At 45.3% G+C, this 20329-nt stretch overlaps 1 protein-coding gene across 1 annotated transcript in view; it reads right to left on the reverse strand.

The window, feature by feature from the left end:
• Positions 1-20329, reverse strand: part of SPAG16 (sperm associated antigen 16) — a 932486-nt gene that overhangs the window by 453805 nt on the left and 458352 nt on the right. Inside the window, 1 exon segment of the mRNA XM_030210425.1 lies at positions 17112-17297. Coding sequence (XP_030066285.1) covers positions 17112-17297 — 186 coding nt within the window.

A 20329-nucleotide genomic window follows, 5' to 3' on the forward strand; every position in this document is an offset into this window, starting at 1 on the left:
ACTATTTATCTACCTTCATCATTCCATACTCTCCTATATGTTTACTTCGCTCTATAAACGATCATCATTTAGTTCTTCTAAATCCAAAACAAGCCCAGTTAGAATTTACTCGCCACCGCACCTTCCACTTCCAGGCACCTTTCTGCTGGAATTCTCTCAAACTTTCTATCTGCTCAAAATCTTTTTTTAAAAAGTTTAAGAAAGTCCTAAAAACCTGGCTATTTGAGCAGGCATTTAATTAAGTTTAATAGATTAGGGTATTGGGGTGTGTTGTATCATTTTACCACTAGCTGTTCCATTTATCCCTTTTCCCTCTTGGATTACCATCCCAATATCCCTCTGTTTTGCTGAGTTACTGGTCTTACTGCTGATTACTTGAACCTGTCCTGTCAATATATTGTAGTTCCTTTCAACTGTCCTATTTATATGTTATTTTAGATTGTAAACTGCACTGATCTGCAAGTCAGCTTGGGCAGTATAGCAAGTGTTAATAAACTATAAACTATGTCCCAGATTTTGTTGGCCTGGATGATATTTTCATAATCCTTCTGTTGTATCTCTTATTTGTTCTATTTATCTGTCCTAATTAGATTGTAAGCTCTGCCGAGCAGGGACTGTCTCTTTATGTCCAGTGTACAGCGCTGCGTACATCTAGTAGCGTTATAGAAATGATAAGTAGTAATAGTAGGGTGAGATGGGTCAGAGAAAGAATTCCAGGGCAGGCTGAAAGTGAGTATTTCTGCTGCTGCCAGGACTGAGAAGACCTGATTTAAGGTACACCTGGTGTGTGTGTGGGTGGGGGGGGGGGGGGGAATAGAGAGAGAAGAGAGAATTGAGAGAGGGAGAGCTATTGAACTGAGAGCAAGGTAAGGAGGGAGAGATACCAGACTGTAAAATGGAGGATGGAGGGAGACTCTGCAGTGCAATTAATTTTATTAGCCAGGATTAATTATTTTAATTGAGACTAATAAATAATTTATTTATCATTACTTCTGTGTTTAAAAAACTATACAAAGCTTGTTTTCTGTATAACTGTCATAACTTGACTAATTGGCCAATTTCAATAAAATTTTGGATATATCATCTTGAATACATTTGCAATAAGCCTACAGTATATGTTCAAAATGGTTCCTTTTGGCATTCACACATACTTGGAGTTATTTTCTTTAATGGTCAACTGCAGTATCAATGATACCCTGACTCAAGTTGGCCCACACCGCAGCCAGATGCTGCTTGAGATCGGATCAATCTTTCATAAAGATGATGCTGCATAAGACCCCAAATCCTTTAATCAACAGGGTTCAGGTCTGGACTGTTAGGGGGCCACAAGTTTGGCAAAATGAAATCCTTACTCATTTTCTACAACAGCTGGATGGTTTCACAAGCACAATGTGCAGATGCACTAACTTGCTGAAACATGTAAACGTTGGCCAGTAGCAGTTGCTGTGATAGTACAACTTCACGATAGTACTTGCCATTAATCTTTGCACTTGGGTAAATGAAAAAAAGTTACATGCATTCCATATTGGGCACGCCAATGGAGACCATGACCAATTTGCTGAATGTCGAGCAAGTACACAGAAGATGACCAGCAACAATATCTTGCTTCTTCAATGAAGTCTGTGTGTAAAGTCTCTACGCAGCCTAGCATCCTTCTGGCCACGGCCGTCACCTTATCGCATTGTTTCTTCACCTTTAGATTCTCAGACACCAACACCCCAAGGTCTCTCTCCTGAGTCGAGCTTACTAATCCCTCCCCTCCTATCTGGTATCTCTCTTTCGGGTTTCTGCACCCCAAGTGCATCACTCTACACTTCTTGGCATTAAATTTTAACTCAATTTCTACCAAAAAACCAAATCATATTAATGAACTAAAAAACTACCTAAAAACTATTTGTGTTGTGGTGCACAATTTTTTTTGTTTTTTTGATATATGCTAATGGTGCTCAGTGACTGACTATCTTGCACTGAACCAACCCGCAGTGTGCTGTCTACCCGCTTTTACATCATTGCATGCCCTGCTGCCACCTTATCAATATTATCACTTCTGTGGCTGTCCCTCATCCACCCGACTCTTCCTGTCTCTCACTTATCCACCCCCATCCTGTTAAACTGTCACTGGAATGCTTTGATGTTTCACTTATATATATATATATATATATATATATATATATATATATATATACTGTCATCTACCAACATTTGCTTATTTCCGATCTGATGAAGAAGGGCAACCTTCGAAAGCTAATCAAGAAATGTATTAAGTTATGTCCAATAAAAAAGGTATCATCTTATTTTCTTTTCCATGTTTTATTTTGTTTTATTTCTATTGACTCCTGTGATAAACTAAGGTGCAGTGAAAGCCCTATTTTTACCGTACCTAACAACTTCCTCCCTTAATTGAGTTGAATAGTATTGTCTCATCAACAAATCTGTCACTCGTCACTCCCTTTTCCAAATCATTTCTAAATATATTAAAAAGTATAGACCTCAGTACAGGTCCTTGGGTCTATTTCACTCTCAGTTGAGAGAAATGACCATTTAAACCCAGTCACTGCTTCCCATCTTTTAGCTAGTTACCAATCCAAATTGGATATTGCCTCTTATTTCATGACTTTTTAATTTTCTGACATGTTTCTCATGAAACTTTGATATACTTATATCCACTGTTTTATCCAGGTCCACATATTTATTAACACTTTCAAAAATAAAATCTAACAAATTGGTAATGAAAAAATTCCTTTTGCTGAACTCATATTTGCAAATGTGCCCAAATAACTTTAGGAGTAACTCAACAAATCTTTCCTTTTAAATTGTCCCCATTTCTGTCCTCCATCATAAATACATAAATATTGCCATACTGGGAAAGATCAAGCCCATACTGGGTCCATCAAGCCCAGCATCCTGTTTCCAACAGTGGCCAATCCAGGTCACAAATACCTGGCAAGATCCCAAAAAAGTACAAAACATTTTATACTGCTTACCCCAGAAATAGTGGATTTCCCCAAGTCCATTTAATAATGGTCTATGGACTTTGATCAGGGGGGATTTTACATTGGGTAGGTGGGTATAAAAAAATCCTTTCAAAATATTCACCCAAGGTAGTATACAGCATGTTCAACTGGAAATAAGTAAAAACAGTAAAATAATAATAGTATAATTCTGTATATAAATAAAAGCACAATAATACTTTTATTTATATTACTGTGTGCTATTATCTTGACAATGTATACCAGTATTTTTTATTATAAATGAGATTAATTCTATCCTGATCTGGTGTTTTTCATCAAAGGTTGATTTGAGTACTGAAGGAAATATATTCAGGTAGAAAAATCATGGCAAAGAACTACAATTTAGCTCTCTTTACTAAAGTTAGTCCCAGGGAGCAGTTTGCCTGTGGCACTTTGTTGAAATGACATACAGTATTTGTTGTGAAGGAGTTCTTGGTTATTATATTATGGAATGAGCTTCTTTATGAAATATGATCTTTTCACATGCTGAGAAAAAAAGATAATGCTTCATAAAGGAGTTATTTACTAGGTACTGCTTATTTACTGTCTATCAAAGTCTGCTGGAAAGAGTTACCAGTGATCCTTAATGTCTTATTCCTTTGGTATGTTATTTTTTTCTACAGGTTTTCTCACTGATTGATGGCATCATAAGCTTGATCTTAAAAGTCAGAGAAAAATATGTTATTACCAGACCCTCTGCAGTGTAGTCTAGGCCCCTGGTTCTCAACCCAGTCTTCAAAGTAAACAAATCAATTTGGTATTTTGAATATCTACAATGAATACTCAAGAGATAGATTTGCATGTTATCCCTTCATTACAATCAGTTTATCTCATGCATATTCATCACAGATGTCCTAAAACATTACTGTCTTGGAGGGGCAAAGAAAGGACTAGGGCTTGAGCAAGTATAGGTATACACATCCATATAGACAGAGGGGTTAAATTTAAAGAATTTATTTCCTGCATAAAGGCCACTTTATGCACACAAAAGAGCTTCTATAAAATAACTCCAAGAATTGCATATGTATTTGTATGTGACTCATGTTTAGGTGTATTCAGGTGAGGTGTCTGGGCACAGTGTAGGTAGTTGTGATTTAGGCATGTTGTTTTTACAATACATGCATATACATGTAATTTATCTGCAAACATTTACAACTGCTTCCAAGTAGGCATAATTGTCCATGATTTCAGTCTAGCCATGATTTCTGCCACTTTGTCCCTAATATTTTATACAGATACATAGGTACCTATGGGGCTCATTTTCAAAGCACTTAGACATACCCCATGGTTACTACCAGGCTCATTTTCAAAAGAGATGGGCATCCAAAAAGTGACATAAATCGGCACTTGGACGTCCATCTCACAGAGACGTCCAAATCGGTATAATTGAAACCCGATTTTGGGCGTCTTGAAGCGCTGCGTACGCTTTGTAGCGCTATAGAAATGCTAAATAGTAGTAGTAGTAGTATGTCCGTCGCAAGGACGGCCAAATCTCAAGGGGGCGTATTGGAGGCGTGTTTGAGGCGGGACTTGGGCATTCCTAAGACTTGGACGTCTTTGAGCCATAATGGAACAAAGCAAAGTTGTCCAGCACTAAAACTTGGACTTTTTCACCCAGACCTGCTTTTATCACTAATAAGGTACAAAAAGGTGCCTGAAATGACCAGATGACCACTGGAGGGAATCGGGGATGACCTCCCGTTACTCCCCCAGTGGTCACTAACCCCCTCCCAGCCCCCAAAAACATGATTAAAAATATTACTTGCCAGCCTCTATGCCAGCCTAAGATATCATACTCAGGTCCACGACAGTGCATGCAGGTCCCTGGAATAGTTTAGTAGTAGGTGCAGTGCACTTCAGAAAGGTGGACCCAGGCCCATACCCGCCCCCCCCCCCCCCCCCACCTGTTACATTTCTGGAGGAAACAGCGAGCCCTCCAAAACCCACCAGAAACCCTCTGTACCCACATATAGGTGTCCCCCTTCACCCGTAAAGGCTATGGTAGTGGTGTACAGTTGGGGCTAGTGGGTTTGGGGGGGGGTCGATGGGTTCAACACACAAGGTATGGGAGCTGTGTACCTGGGAACATTGTATGAAGTCCACTGCAGTGCCCTCTTGGGTGCCCGATTGCTGTCCTGGCATGTCAGGGGGACCAGTGTACTACAAATGTTGGCTCCTCCCACGTCCAAATGGCTTGAATTTGGACGTTTTAGACAGACGTTTTTGGTTTTGAAAATGGCTGAAAATCAAAGACGTCCAAAACCAAGGACGTCCATAGTATTTTCGAACACAAAGATAGACGTCCATCGTTTTTCAAAAATGACCTTTTCCCCGCCTCCAAATTTGGACGTTTGACAAAGACGTCCAAATTCTAACTTAGGGCTAGATGCACTAAACTTAATGAGCCAGCAACGTGGTTTTTAAACTGGTTCTAACCAGTTTAACGCGTAAGTAGTAAACCAGGACATGCACAAAAGGGTTCTCCGAGCCATTTTCCTATCACAGTAGCAGCTAACGAAAACGGAATGCAAATGAGCTTTTCTTTCAAAAATGTCCCTCCATGTAACTTTATAAGTCTAAGTGCTTTGAAAATACGCCTCCACCTGTCTTTATGATATAGACTGGATATAGGAACCTACTCACCTCTCACACATAGGCGACCAGTTATAAAATTACCCTCCAAATAAACAGAATGCCTTGTAAATGTGTACAACTTTCCAAATTTTAAAAAGAAACAAATTGTAATTGAACTATCAACATGTGAAAAATTTGAACCCTCAAATTCTGTTATTTACAATGAGTATTCTTCTGAATGTATATTATCAGGTTGCCAGTTAGACCCGATGCCATCTTCGTAGATCAAACTGTCCTATCATGGTCTTCCTTTTATTCTGGCAATGCTCAGGGTCATGTTCCTTCTTCCTGAAAACAGGCGATAATTTGCTCTATTCCCAAAAAAACATTCCCTGGACCCATTGTTGCCTGTTAACTACTGTAAAATTTCCAACTTGTCTTTTGTTTCTAAGTTGAGTGAAAAACCGAAGGTACTTACTTGTAGCAGCTGAGGACAGCAGGTTTTATATTCTCACAAGTGGGTGACGATGACCTGCATTGGCGGTTCGGAATTTACCAAAGATAAATGAGAGCTTTGTGGCGTGCAAGATGTGCTCCACCACGAATGTGCGAGTGCCTTCCTGTCAGCTGTGAGAATGTGGTCCCCTCAGTTTAATACTATAGCAAAAATAAAGAAAAACTAACAAAGGAGACAACTCCAAGGGGAGGTGGGAGGGATTGTGAGAATATAAAGCCTGATCTCCTATCCCCCTCCTCTCCTTCCTAGCTCTCAACCTTCATCACTTCCTTCCTGCCATTAACCCATCCCCATTCCTCCTAAGTGCATCCCGTCTTCGTCGCCTTGGTCGCCCTACCTCCCCCACCCTCCTCCGCACTCTCTTGCTCCTTCTCCTGCAATCCACGGGAGACATCAATCCCAATCCAGGTCTCCCACACCTGTCCTCGTCCTATCCATGCAAACGATTCCGCGATGTCTCCAATCTCATCTGTATTCCCCTCTTCCCTCCCCTTCTCGTGTGCCCTGTGGAATGCCCGCTCGGTCTGTAACAAACTTTCCTTCACCCACGATCTCTTCATCTCCCGTTCCCTCCAACTGCTCGCCCTAACTGAAACCTGGCTCACCCCCGACGACTCTGCCTCAGTCGCGGCCCTGTGCCATGGAGGTTATCTTTTCTCCCACACTACCCGCCCATTTGGCCGCAGAGGAGGAGTCGGGTTTCTACTTTCGCCCTCCTGTAGTTTTCAACTCCTCCTCCTACCGCAGTCTCACTGCTTCTCATCCTTTGAAGTTCACTCCATCCATCTATTCTACCCGCTGCCACTCAGAGTTGCAGTCATTTACCGCCCCCCCCCCCCCCCCCAAGGCCCTCCCTTCCTTCCTTACCGACTTCGATGCCTGGCTCTCCGTTTTTCTTAAACCCTCATCTCCGTCCCTCATTCTTGGAGACTTTAACATACACGCTGATGACCCATCCGACTCTTACACTTCTCAGTTCCTCACTCTGACATCCTCCTTCAACCTCCAGCTGAGCTCCACCACCCCTACTCACCAAACTGGCCATTGTCTTGACCTCGTCCTCTCCTCTACCTGCTCACCCTCCAATTTCTGCGCCTCTGCTCTTCCTCTCTCAGATCACCATCAACTGATCACTTTCACACTTCATCACCCTCCCCCTCAGTCCCGCCCAACACTAACCACTACTTTTTTACCTTATCCTCTTGTATCTCTAATCTCCTCCCTTCCATCATGTCCTCCGAGTCTGTCGACAAGGCTGTCTCTGCTTACAATGCCACTCTCTCCACTGCTCTGGACACACTTGCACCATCCATCTCCCATCCCACAAGGCGTCCTAATCCCCAGCCCTGGCTGACCCCTTGCATCCGATACCTTCGCTCCTGCGCCTGATCTGCCGAACGCCTCTGGAAGAAATCTCACACCCATACCGACTTCATTCATTATAAATTCATGCTATCCTCCTTCCAGTCCTCCCTATTCCTTGCCAAACAGGACTATTACACCCAATTGACTAATTCTCTCGGCTCCAACCCTCGTCGTCTCTTCGCCACCCTTAACTCCCTCCTCAAAGTGCCCTCTGCTCCCACCCACCCCCCTCACTCTCTCCTCAATCACTAGCTGACTACTTCCGTGACAAGGTGCAGAAGATCAACCTTGAATTCACTACCAAGCCACCTCCTCCTCTTCATCCTTTAACCCATTCCCTCAACCAACCAACCCAGGCCTCCTTTTCCTCTTTTCCTGATATCACCGAGGAGGAAACCGCCCACCTTCTTTCCTCCTCGAAATGCACTACTTGTTCCTCTGATCCCATCCCCACCAACTTACTAAACACCATCTCTCCTACTGTCACCCCCCCATCCTCAACCTCTCTCTCTCCACTGCAACTGTCCCTGACACCTTCAAGCATGCTGTAGTCACACCACTTCTCAAAAAAACATCACTAGACCCTACCTGTCCCTCCAACTACCGCCCCATCTCCCTCCTACCCTTCCTCTCCAAGATACTTGAATGCGCCGTTCACAGCCGCTGCCTTGATTTTCTCTCCTCTCATGCCATCCTCGATCCGCTTCAATCCGGTTTTCGCCCTCTACATTCGACAGAAACGGCACTCACTAAAGTCTGTAATGACCTGTTCCTTGCCAAATCCAAAGGTCACTACTCCATCCTCATCCTCCTTGACCTATCCGCTGCTTTTGACACTGTCAATCATAATTTACTACTTGCTGCACTATCCTCATTTGGGTTCCAGGGCTCTGTCCTCTCCTGGTTCTCCTCTTATCTCTCCCACCATACCTTCAGAGTACATTCTCATGGATCTTCCTCCACCCCATCCCACTCTCTGTTGGAGTTCCTCAGGGATCTGTCCTTGGACCCCTTCTTTTTTCAATCTACACCTCTTCCCTGGGTTCGCTGATCTCATCTCATGGTTTCCAATACCATCTTTATGCTGACGACACCCAGCTTTACCTCTCCACACCAGATATCACTGCGGAAACCCAGGCCAAAGTATCAGCCTGCTTATCCGACATTGCTGCCTGGATGTCCAACCGCCACCTGAAACTGAACATGGCCAAGACCGAGCTCATTGTCTTTCCACCCAAACCCACTTCTCCTCTCCCTCCACTCTCTATTTCAGTTGACAACACCCTCATCCTCCCTGTCTCATCTGCCCGCAACCTTGGAGTCATCTTCGACTCCTCCCTCTCCTTCTCTGCCCATATCCAGCAGACAGCCAAGACCTGTCGCTTCTTTCTCTATAACATCAGCAAAATTCGCCACTTCCTCTCCGAGCACACCACCCGAACTCTCATCCATTCTCTCATCACCTCTCACCTTGACTACTGCAATCTACTCCTCACTGGCCTCCTACTTAACCATCTATCCCCCCTTCAATCCGTTCAGAACTCTGCTGCCCATCTTATCTTCCGCCTAGACCGATATGCTCATATCACCCCTCTCCTCAAGTCACTTCACTGGCTTCCGATCAGGTACCGCATACAGTTCAAGCTTCTCCTACTAACCTACAAATGCACTCAATCTACAGCCCCTCATTACCTCTCTACCCTCATCTCCCCTTACGCTCCTACCCGTAACCTCCGCTCACAGGACAAATCCTTCCTCTCAGTACCCTTCTCCATCACCGCCAACTCCAGGCTCCGCTGTTTCTGCCTCGCCTCACCCTATGCTTGGAATAAACTCCCTGAGCCCATACACCAAGCCCCCTCCCTGCCCATCTTCAAATCCTTGCTCAAAGCCCACCTCTTCAATGTCGCTTTCTGCACCTAACCATTGTACCTCTATCCAGGAAATCTAGACTGTCCCCAATTTGATTGACTGCACTATTTTGTCCTTTAGATTGTAAGCTCCTTTGAGCAGGGACTGTCCTTCTTTGTTAGAATGTACAGCGCTGAGTAACCCTGGTAGTGCTTTAGAAATGTTAAATAGTAGTAGTACTGATGTCCTCAGAGAACACTTGCTACAGGTAAGTACCTTTGCTTTCTCTGAGGACAACCAGGCTTATAATTCTCACGTGGGGAATCCCTAGAATCCAGGCTCACCAAAAACAACACACATTGATCAATTGGGCCTCACAATAGCGAGCACATAACACAAATTAACCTTAAACTATATACAATCTGAATGATAGTGAAGCTAGTAACAGAATAAAATGGGCCTAGGAGGGTGAAGCTGGATTCTAGACCGCAAACAGATTCTGCAACACTGTCTGCCCAAACCAACTGTTGCGTCAGGTATCCTGCTCAAGGCAGTGAATGTGTGGACTGAAGACCACGTCACAGCCTTGCAAATTTTGTCAATGGAGGCTAGCCTCAAAGTGGACTACCAATGCAGCCATGGCTCTGAAATTACGAGCTGTGACATGACCCTCTAGGGCCAGCCCAGCCTGGGTATAACTAAAAGAAATGCAATCTTCCAGCCAATTAGAAATAGTGCGTTTCCCGATGGCGATCCCCATCCTGTTGGGATCAAAAGAAACAAAAGGTTAGGTGGATTGTCTGTGGGGCCTTTTCTGCTCCATGTAGTAGGCTAATGCTCTCTTGCAATCCAAGGAGTGCAAGCTGGTTTTGCCAGGATGGGCATCAGGTCGGGGAAAAAATGCCCCCCCCCCCCCCCCACGCTTGTTGGTTTAATGTATTGTAACCTTATTGTCTGTTTGAATGAGAACAATTTGGTAAGGCAGCCAATCTCTGAAAGCCTTTAGAGCATTCCAGATCACCTGGAGCTCCAGGAGATTGATCTGAATATTCATTTCCTGGGAGGACCAAGTTCCTTGAGTGTGAAGCACATCTACACGAGATCCCCATCCCAGGAGACATGCATCCGTCATCAGCACTTTTTATGGCTGAGGAATTTGGAACGGAAGTCCCTGAGTCAAATTGGATCGAATGGTCCACCACTGCAGGTAGTATACTACTACTACTACTACTACTTAACATTTCTAGAGCGCTACTAGGGTTACGCAGCGCTGTACAAATTAACAATTAAGGACGGTCCCTGCTCGGAAGAGCTTACAATCTAAAGGACAAAATGTCAAGTTGGGGTAGATGTTTTCTGAGAAGAGGTGTAGTGATTAGGAGCCGAAGGCGACATTGAAGAGGTGGGCTTTGAGCATTGATTTGAAGACGGGTAGGGAGGGGGCACGGCGTATGGGCTCATGGAGTTTGTTCCAGGCATGGGGTGAGGCGAGATAGAAGGGATGGAGCCTGGAGTTGGAGGTGGTGGAGAAGGGTACTGAAAGGAGGGATTTGTCTTGAGAGCGGAGGTTACGGGTAGGGACGTAAGGGGAGATGAGGGTAGAGAGGTACGGAGGGGCCGCAGATCGAGTGCATTTGTAGGTGAGTAAGAGAAGCTTGAACTGTATACGGTATCTGATTGGGAGCCAGTGAAGTGACTTGAGGAGAGGGGTGATATGAGTATATCAGTTAAGGCGGAAGATAAGACGTGCGGCAGAGTTCTGGATGGACTGAAGGGGGAGTAGATGGCTACGTGGGAGGCCGGTCAGGAGTAAGTTGCAGTAGTCAAGGCGAGAGGTAATGAGAGAGTGGATGATAGTTCGGGTGGTGTGCTCGGAGAGGAAGGGGCAAATTTTGCTGATGTTATAGAGGAAGAAGCGACAGGTCTTGGCTATCTGCTGGATGTGCGCAGAAAAGGAGAGGGAGGAGTCGAAGATGACACCGAGGTTGCGGGCAGATGAGACGGGGACGATGAGGGTGTTCTCAACTGAGATAGAGAGTGAAGGGAGAGGGGAAGTGGGTTTGGGTGGGTTTGGGACACTTGGATGACATCTTTCAGACTCCCCGTGGCTTGATACCACTGAGAAGCCAGGGTCCATTGAGCAGATCTCATGTGAAGGTGTGTCATGGGTGTAACATACACTGTGGGAGCCATGTGGCCCAACAATCTCAACATCTGCCGAGCTGTGACCTGCTGAGAAGCAAGAATCTTGGGTGCAAATGCAAGAAGATTGTCCACTCTCATGACTGGGAGGTAGGCTCATACCATCCGAGTAGCAAGCAAGGCTCCTATGAACTCCAATCGATGGACAGGGCAGAGATGGGACTTGGGGTAGTTTAAAACAAACCCTAGTAGCTTGAGCACCTGAATAGTCATCCAAATGGACTGCTGAGCACCCTCCTCTGAGGTGCTCTTTACCAGCTAATTATCGAGATACTGGAACACATGAACTCCCAGTCTGTGTAGCAATGCTGCAACTACCGTTAGACATTTGGTGAAGACCCTGGGAGCCAACGTGACGCCGAAAGGCAATATGCAGTACTGAAAGTAATGTGTTCCATGCTGAAATCGAAGATACTTCTGGTGGGCTGAAAGTATGGGATGTGAGTATATGCACCCTTTAAGTCCAGAGAGCATACCCAATCATTTTTCTGAATCATTGGGAGAAGGGCGCCCATGTAAACCATCTTGAACTTTTCTCAGACTAGGAATTTGTTCAGGGCCCTTAGGTCTAGGATGGGAAGCATCCCCCCCTATTTTCTTTTGTACAAGGAAGTACCTGGAATAGAATCCCTGACCTTCTTCCCCTGGTAGAATGGGTTCAACCGCATGAGCCTTCAGAAGGGCAGAGAGTTCCTCTGCAAATACCTGCCTGTGCCGAGAGCTGAATGAATGAGCTGTCGGTGGGCAATTTGGAGGTTTAAGATATCAACTGAGAGCGTATCTGAGATGGACTATTTGAGGAACCCACCGGTTGGAGGTTAAAAGGCCACCTTTGGTGAAAAACTTCAACCTCCCCTCGACCGGCAAGTTATCTGGTAGAGACACTTTTACTGTGGTTATGCTTTGATGAAGAGAGTCAAAAGCTCATCCATTGCTTTACCTGGGGAGCAGCAACTACATGAATGAGTATGCTGGTGTTGAGCCTGAGGAGGCTGGCGAACCAAAGGGTTATATCTATGCCTAGGATAGTAATAGGAACTTCTCCTCGGCTTGCCAAAAGTCCTCCTAGCTAAGGAGGCTGATGCAGAAGGCGCCCAGTGGGAGAGAGAAGAGATGGTATCATTGTGTTTTCTGATTTGGTCTGCGACCTCCTCAACCTTCTGTCCAAAAAGGTTATCCCCAGCATGGGGCATCCGCCAACCTCTGCTGAACAGGATGTTCAAAGTCAGAAACACACAGCCATGAGAGTCTACGCATTGCTATAGCTTGAGCAGAAATCCTGCATGCCACATCAAAAGTGTTGTAAGTGCCCCTGGCCAAAAACTTTCAGCACACCTTCTGCTGCTTGACCAACTGGTGAACTGATTCGACCTACTCTGGAGGGAGCATGTCAGCCAGATTGGACAACATGTGCACTGAGTGTCGCAAGTAGACGCTCGTTAAGAGTTGGTAAGATTGTATACAGGAAATGAGCATTGAAGCCTGGTACATCTTCCTCCCAAAAGAGTCCAGGGTTCTAGCTTCTTTACCTGGGGGCGCTGAGGCATAGTCCCTGGAACTCCTGGCTCTTTTGAAAGTGGATTCCACCATCATGGAATTGTGAAGCAACTGAGGCCTATTAACATCAGGTGAACTGTGGAGCCAATACTGGGTGTCGATCTTCTTGGGAATGACAGGGACTGACAGATTGGACTCCCAGTTCCTGATGAGGACTTCCTTGAGTACCTCATGAAGAGGTGCAGTCACAGCCTCCTTAAGAGGAGATGTGTAGTCCAGGACCTTGAGCATCTTGGCCCTGGGCTCATTCTCTACTTCCAAAGGAACTGGAATGGCATCAGCCATTTCCTTTACAAAAGATGGAAATGAAAGGCTTTCTGGAGGAGACTTTCTCCTTTTAGGTGGAGGGGCAAATTCAGAGGGAATTCCATAGGACTTGTCCGAGGAAATATACCTTGGATCCTCCTCTGAATCCCATGAGTGCTCCTCCTCATGTCAGACAATACCTCCTGATAGAAGTGTCTAGACTGAACCTGCCTTGATGCAGAGGAACCACGTCCTCGAGAACAGCATTGAGAAGCAGGCTCCCACCTCAACTCCGGTGAAGATTTTTCCACTGACGTCAAGGGAGTGCCAGCTTGGGTGGCAGTTGACACCGGTGCCAAATGTGGCATCAGTGTCAGAGGCCGCACTGCAGCCTGAGGGCCATGCAGGGCCACAACAGGAGGCAGGGTGGTCGTAAGCACCCTCGATGCCGATGCACACCATTGCATGAGGCCATCCAGCAGCTCAGGGAGCAAGGCCTGGATGCGTTCATTGAGGAGGGGACGAAGAACAGAACCCTGAGGTACGCCGACAGGCAGAGGGATAGAAGTAGAAGAGGATCCACCAGAGTGAACACTAAAGGTGCGGAGGGAGAGGTAGGAAGAGAACCAGGAAAGGACAGAGCCCTGGAATCCAAGTGAGGACAGGGTATCGAGAAGTATGCTGTGATCGACAGTGTCAAAAGCAGCGGAAAGATCAAGAAGAATGAGGATGGAATATTGACTTCTGGATTTAGCCAGTAATAGGTCATTGGAGACTTTAGTAAGCACAGTTTCGGTTGAGTGGAGAGGGCGAAAACCAGATTGTAGTGGGTCAAGAATAGCATGTGAGGAGAGAAAATCAAGGCAGCAGCGGTGAACAGCACGCTCAAGTAATTTGGAGAGAAAAGGAAGGAGGGAGATGGGTCGGTAATTAGAGGGACAAGTAGGGTCGAGTGAAGGCTTCTTAAGGAGAGGTGTGACCATAGCATGTTTAAAGGCAGCAGGGACAGTCGCAGTGGAAAGTGAGAGGTTGAGAATGTGACAGACAAAAGGAATAAGAGCAAGAGAGATGGCATTAAGAAGGTGGGTGGGCAGGGCCGGTCTTAGGCCGAGGCGACCGAGGTGGCCGCATAGGGCCCCGCGCTTAGGGGGGCGGCGCGCCTCAGTCAGCCTTGACCTAGTTCTGCCCGGGGATCGCCGCCGCTCGTCCGAACTGCCCGCCCTCTTCTCTCCCCCACGATCGATCCCTTTCCTTTTTTGCTTTTAAATTTACCTCCAGTCCAGCAGCGTCAGTGAAAGCGCTCCCAGTAAAAGCGCTTCTCTTCACTGTGTCCCGCCTTCTTCTGCCGTCATGACCTCAGAAGAAGGTGGGACACAGCGAAGAGAAGCGCTTTTACTGGGAGCGCTTCCACTGACGCTGCCGGACTGGAGGTAAATTTAAAAGCAAAAAAGGAAAGGGATCGATCGTGGGGGAGAGAAGAGGGTGGGCAGGGGAAAGAGGGACATGGATGGGATGGCAGGGCTCAGGGAGAGAGGGGAATTGCTGGATACATGGGTGAATGGAGGGGGGCAGGGGAGAGAGGAACAGATGGGAGGGCAGGGCCCAGGGAGAGGAGAAATTGCTGGAAATGGAGGGGAAGGGAGAGGGGAGAATTACTGAATGTGGATAGAGGAGGGGAGGGGGCCAAGGATGGACTTGGATGGGATGGCAGGACCCAGGGAGAAGAGAAATTGCTGGAAATGGAGAGGAGGGGAGAGAGGAGAATTGCTGGATGTGGATGGAGGAGGGAAGGTCAGAGGAAGCCAAGGATGGACTTGGATGGGATGACAGGGCCCATGGAGAGGAGAAATTGCTGGAAATGGAGGGAAGGTGAGAGAGGAGAATTGCTGGATGAGGATGGAAGGGCAGAGAGGGCAAAGGATGGACTTGGATGGGATGGCAGGACCCATGGAGAGGAGAAATTGCTGGAAATGGAGGGGAGGGGAGAGAGGAGAATTGCTGGATGTGGATGGAGGAGGGAAGGGCAGAGAGGGCCAAGGATGGACTTGGATGGGATGGCAGGGCCCAGAGAGAGGAGAAATTGCTGGAAATGGAGGGGAGGGGAGAGAGGAGAATTGCTGGATGTGGATGGAGGAGGGAAGGGCAGAGAGGGCCAAGGATGGACTTGGATGGGATGGCAGGGCCCAGGGAGAGGAGAAATTGCTGGAAATGTAGTGGAGGGGAGAGAAGAGAAATACTGGATGTGGATGGAGGGTAAATTGTTGAATTTAAGGGCTGGATCCGAACACTTTGAAGGCAGATGCTGAAACTGGAGAAAGGATAGGGACCGGGGGCTACAGATGGTAGACAGAACACATAAGGACACAGGAGGATGGTGGACATGGTGAGAGAAAAAATATCAAACGGAAAGAAGACACTGCATAAAACAGAAGACACTGGGACCAAAGCGAATAGAAAAACTAAATGATCAGACAACAAAGGTAGAAAAAAAGTATTTTATTCAGAATTTATTAATTGGAATATGTCAGCTTTTAGAAATGTGCATCTGTGATATTTTGCATGTAAGTTTCAATTTTTCTAGTATTGCTGCATGCTGAGTCTGACTTCTTGAGGTAACTTTCCATTCAGTATTTTGCCTTCATATTTGTTGTGTCATGTGTTTTTCATGTGTGATCAAGGTACAGTATCCTGCTAGCGTGTAGTATTTGCAGCCCTTCTTTTTTTCACAAGGTAGTGTATCGGTGTTTTAGAGCCTGGTGTAATTACAGTTCTGCCTTTCCATGCATAAGGTTGTAGCTCATCCTGTCCTTGGAATTAGTGCTGTTATGGTTTGGTAAGGTTCTGACTGTGTTTTTGCACAAGTTTGTGTATAGTGTTTTGCAGTGGAGAGATTGTGTGTCCACACCTCTGACCCCCCGGGGTTATGAGATTTGGAACTACTAATTGTGGACTTGAACTGAATAATTTCTTGGGAGGGGGGTTTCATGATAGCATTGTGCTTATTATTTCAATCAGTTTTTCTGTACAAGTTTAGCTTCATTTGTCTATATTTGAAATTTCATAAATAGAACATTTTCTAAAAATTGAATAATCTTATCAATGGGTGGGGTGGGGGCCCACCAAATTGGTCTGCATAGGGCCCCGCACTTGCTAAGACCGGCCCTGTGGGTGGGAATGGGATCAGAGGAACAGGTGGTACATTTTGAGGAAGAAAGGAGAAGTGTAGTTTCCTCAATAGTAACTTCAGGGAAGGAGGAAAGTCCTCCTACGAAGTCCTGCATGTTTCAAATATCACTGTTTATATGATTGAAACAGATGATGTTTTAACTGTGCTGGGGCTCCGTAGTCACAGCACTCTGTGATTCAGAAAGAACAGGATTGAATCACACAACCCGACCCTCTAAGAGGTGCAGATCAAACCAGACCCACTTATAAGTCCTGTCTGTCCTTGTTGGGGGTGGCAATGAGAAGGCAGACAACACATACCATCCAAATGATTCCATAGCAACACCTATGCAGCCGCTACACTTACTGTGCATTCGTTTTTGCTGTTAAAGCATATTAACTGCAAAAACTTACTGCACTTTTTAAACAGATCCCATAGTGATCTATATGGCCAAAATTTACCTGTTCTTCAGGGCAGAACCTTAAAAAAGTATGCAGTCAATAACCAATGCTGACCAAATAAGTGATTTTGAATATTTTCCTGATTGCTTTTACAGTAGTTTGTATTAAAATTGAAACAAGATACCTTCAGAGCAGTGCAAAACACTGGCAAGAGTACTTACCTATTAATATCCCAGATTTTACTGGTTTTATCCATGGAACAGGAAGCCAAGAAATCACCACAAGTGTGCCAAGAACAGTCCCATACGGCATGACCATGTCCTTCTAGAGTCAGAATGCACTCTGCCTTTGAGAAATCCCAAATCCGTATGGAAGTATCACCACTTGAGGTGGCTAATTTGGTGCCTCTGTTATGAAGTTGAAGAAAAAAAAGAATTTCTTAATCATTTAAATAAAGAAAACTTATTACAAAATTGAGCTGATTTATTGCTATAATCAGAATTTTCCAGTCCTTTTTCATACCCATATCTTTTGCTTTGGGTGCTGTTAAACTGCACGACAAAACCCATTTACTCTTATTTTGTTGCTGCTGCTACACCACTTCATTATAATATTAATGAGAATTTTGCATTAATTCCTGAGTAAAGTACAGTGGCTGCCATTTTAGTCCACTTAAATACATACAATTACAGCCAACAAACGTGTTGTACTAATTTGTGACAAGATTTTGAGACGTATCCTATATTTATCAGATGAGTGAAGAAACAGCACAGGTTCACTGGGTTCAAATATTATGGAGTATTCTAGGTCTTAGACTGTATGCATTTACAATTATGGCTCAGTAAAAGAGAGTGGGGAATATAGAAAAGTGATGGAACACTTTGAGTGGGATAACTGAACGGGAACGCCCATCTCCATGGCCGCCCATCTCCGAGGACGGGGGCGCGAAGGGGCGGGACAGACCGTATTATCGAAAAAGGTGGGTGGCCATCTTTTCTTTCGATAATACGGTTGGTGCCAGCCAAATGCCTAGGATTTGGGTGGATTTGAGATGGTCGGCATCGGTTTTCAGCGATAATGGAAACCGAAGCCGGCCATCTCAAAAACGATCAAATCCAAGCCCTTTGGTCATGGGAGGGGCCAGGATTCGTAGTGCATTGGTCCCCCTCACATGCCAGGACACCAACCGGGCACCCTAGGGGGCACTTTTAAAAATTAAAAAAAAAAACATTAAAATACCTCCCAGGTGCATAGCTCCCTTACCTTGGGTGCTGAGCCCCCCAAATCCCCCCTAAAACCCACTCCCCACAACTTTACACCATTATCATAGCACTTATGGGTGAAGGGGGGCACCTAGATGTGGGTGCAGTGGGTTTGGGGGGGTGGAAGGCTCCCATTTACCAGCACAAGTGGAACAGGTAGGGGGGGTGGGCTTGGATCCACCTGCCTGAAGTGCACTACACCCACTAAACACTGCTCCAGGGACCTGCATATTGCTGTCATGGAGCTGGGTATGACATTTGAGGCTGGCATACAGGCTGAAAAAAAGTTTTTAAAGTCCTTTATTTGGTGGGAGGGGGTTAGTGACCACTGGGGGAGTCAGGGGAGGTCATCCCCAATTCCCTCCGGTGGTCATCTGGGCAGTTTGGGCACTTTTTGGGGACTTGGACCTAAAAAAAAAAAAGGGTCCAAAAAAAGCGGATCAAATTCTCGCTAGGGCCGCCCTTCTTTTTTCCATTATCGGCCGAGGGCACCCGTCTTTTAAGCACGCCCCTGTCCCACCTTCCGACACGCCCCCGGGAACTTTGTTCGTCCCCACGACGGACTGCAGTTGGGGGCGCCCAAAATCGGCTTTCGATTATACCGATTTGGGCGCCCGTGAGAGAAGGGCGGCCATCTCCCGATTTGGGTCGGAAGATGGACGTCCTTCTCTTTCGAAAATAAGCCTGTTTACAGCCGAAAGACCATATTGGATGGTGCCCAATTAACTGCCGGATCAGTGGTCATACCTGGCTATTCAATGTCGGGAGGTGTACATTCCTCAGCACTGAATATCTGGGGTTAGTTGAGCTTGTGGCTGGAAGCAGCTTACCAGCCATGAGCTGAATATCTGTTTATTTTAATCTATTTATATCAAATTTATATACCAATAATAGGTGGATAGCAATTAGTTATCAGAAATTAATCAACATAAAAACAGTAGCACACAGCAAAAAATCATTGCAACCTTATATTACTCAATATAGAACAATTGTAAATGGCTTCTCACTTAGGAGTGAGTGTAGCCTATGGGGCTCATTTTCAAAGCACTTAGACTTAGAAAGTTCCATAGGTTACTATGGGGCTCATTTTCGAAAGAGAAAAATGTCTATAAAGTGGCAGCATTTGGATGTTTTTTTCACATGTGTTTTGGGTGTGTGCAGATTCATTTTTCAGCGCACCTGTAAAAAATGCCTTTTTAAAATTTTTGCCAAGAATGGACATGAGGCAAAATGAAAATTGCCGCATATCCATTTTGGGTCTGAGACCTTACTGCCAGCCTTTGACCTAGCGGTAAGGTCTCACGCGGTAACCAAGTGGTAATGGTCTATGCATGTAAAATGCCGATTACCACTTGATAACCACCTGTGCGCCAGAAAATAAAACTATTTTCTGGCAAGCGAAGTGGACACGTGTCAAAAATGAAATTACCGCAAGGGCCATGTGATATCTGGGTGGTAATTCAAAATTGGCGCATGTTGGGTGTGCGTAGGCGCCTACTCGGCTTAGTAAAAGGGCCCCTATGATATCTAACTCTAACCTGTGACTGAGGTCTATGAAATCCTAAGTGGTGAAGAACAGGTAAATGTGAATCAATTTTTTAACTCTTCAAACAGTACAAAGACTAGGGGACACTCCATGAAATTACATGGAAATACTTTTAAAAGAAATAGGAGTAAAAAAAATGTTCATGCAAAGAACAGTTAAGCTCTGGAACTTGCTACCAGAGGTTGTTGTAACAGAGGTTAACATATCTGGTTTTAAAAAAGGTTTGGACAAGTTCCTGGAGGTAAGGTCCCTAGTCTCCTATTGAGATAGACATGAGGGAAGCCACTGCTTGCCTCAGGATTGGTAACATAGAATGTTGCTGCTATTTGGGTTTCTGTCAGGTACTTGAGACCCCGATTGGCCACTGCTGGAAGCAGGATACCAGGCTAGATGGACCACTGGTCTAACCCAGTATGGCTATTCTTATGTTCTTATTTCTTATGACTGTTCTCTATTTTCTGCTTTCTCTTTCCAATCAAAAATGTAGAGAGGTGTGGTAGCCGTGTTAGTCCACTCTTAAGGTTATCAATAGAAATCAAACAAAATAAAACATGGAAAAGAAAATAATATGATACCTTTTTTATTGGACATAACTTAATACATTTCTTGATTAGCTTTCGAAGGTTGCCCT

This window comes from Microcaecilia unicolor, chromosome 7 (genome assembly GCF_901765095.1).
Source record: "Microcaecilia unicolor chromosome 7, aMicUni1.1, whole genome shotgun sequence".
Taxonomy (NCBI): domain Eukaryota; kingdom Metazoa; phylum Chordata; class Amphibia; order Gymnophiona; family Siphonopidae; genus Microcaecilia; species Microcaecilia unicolor.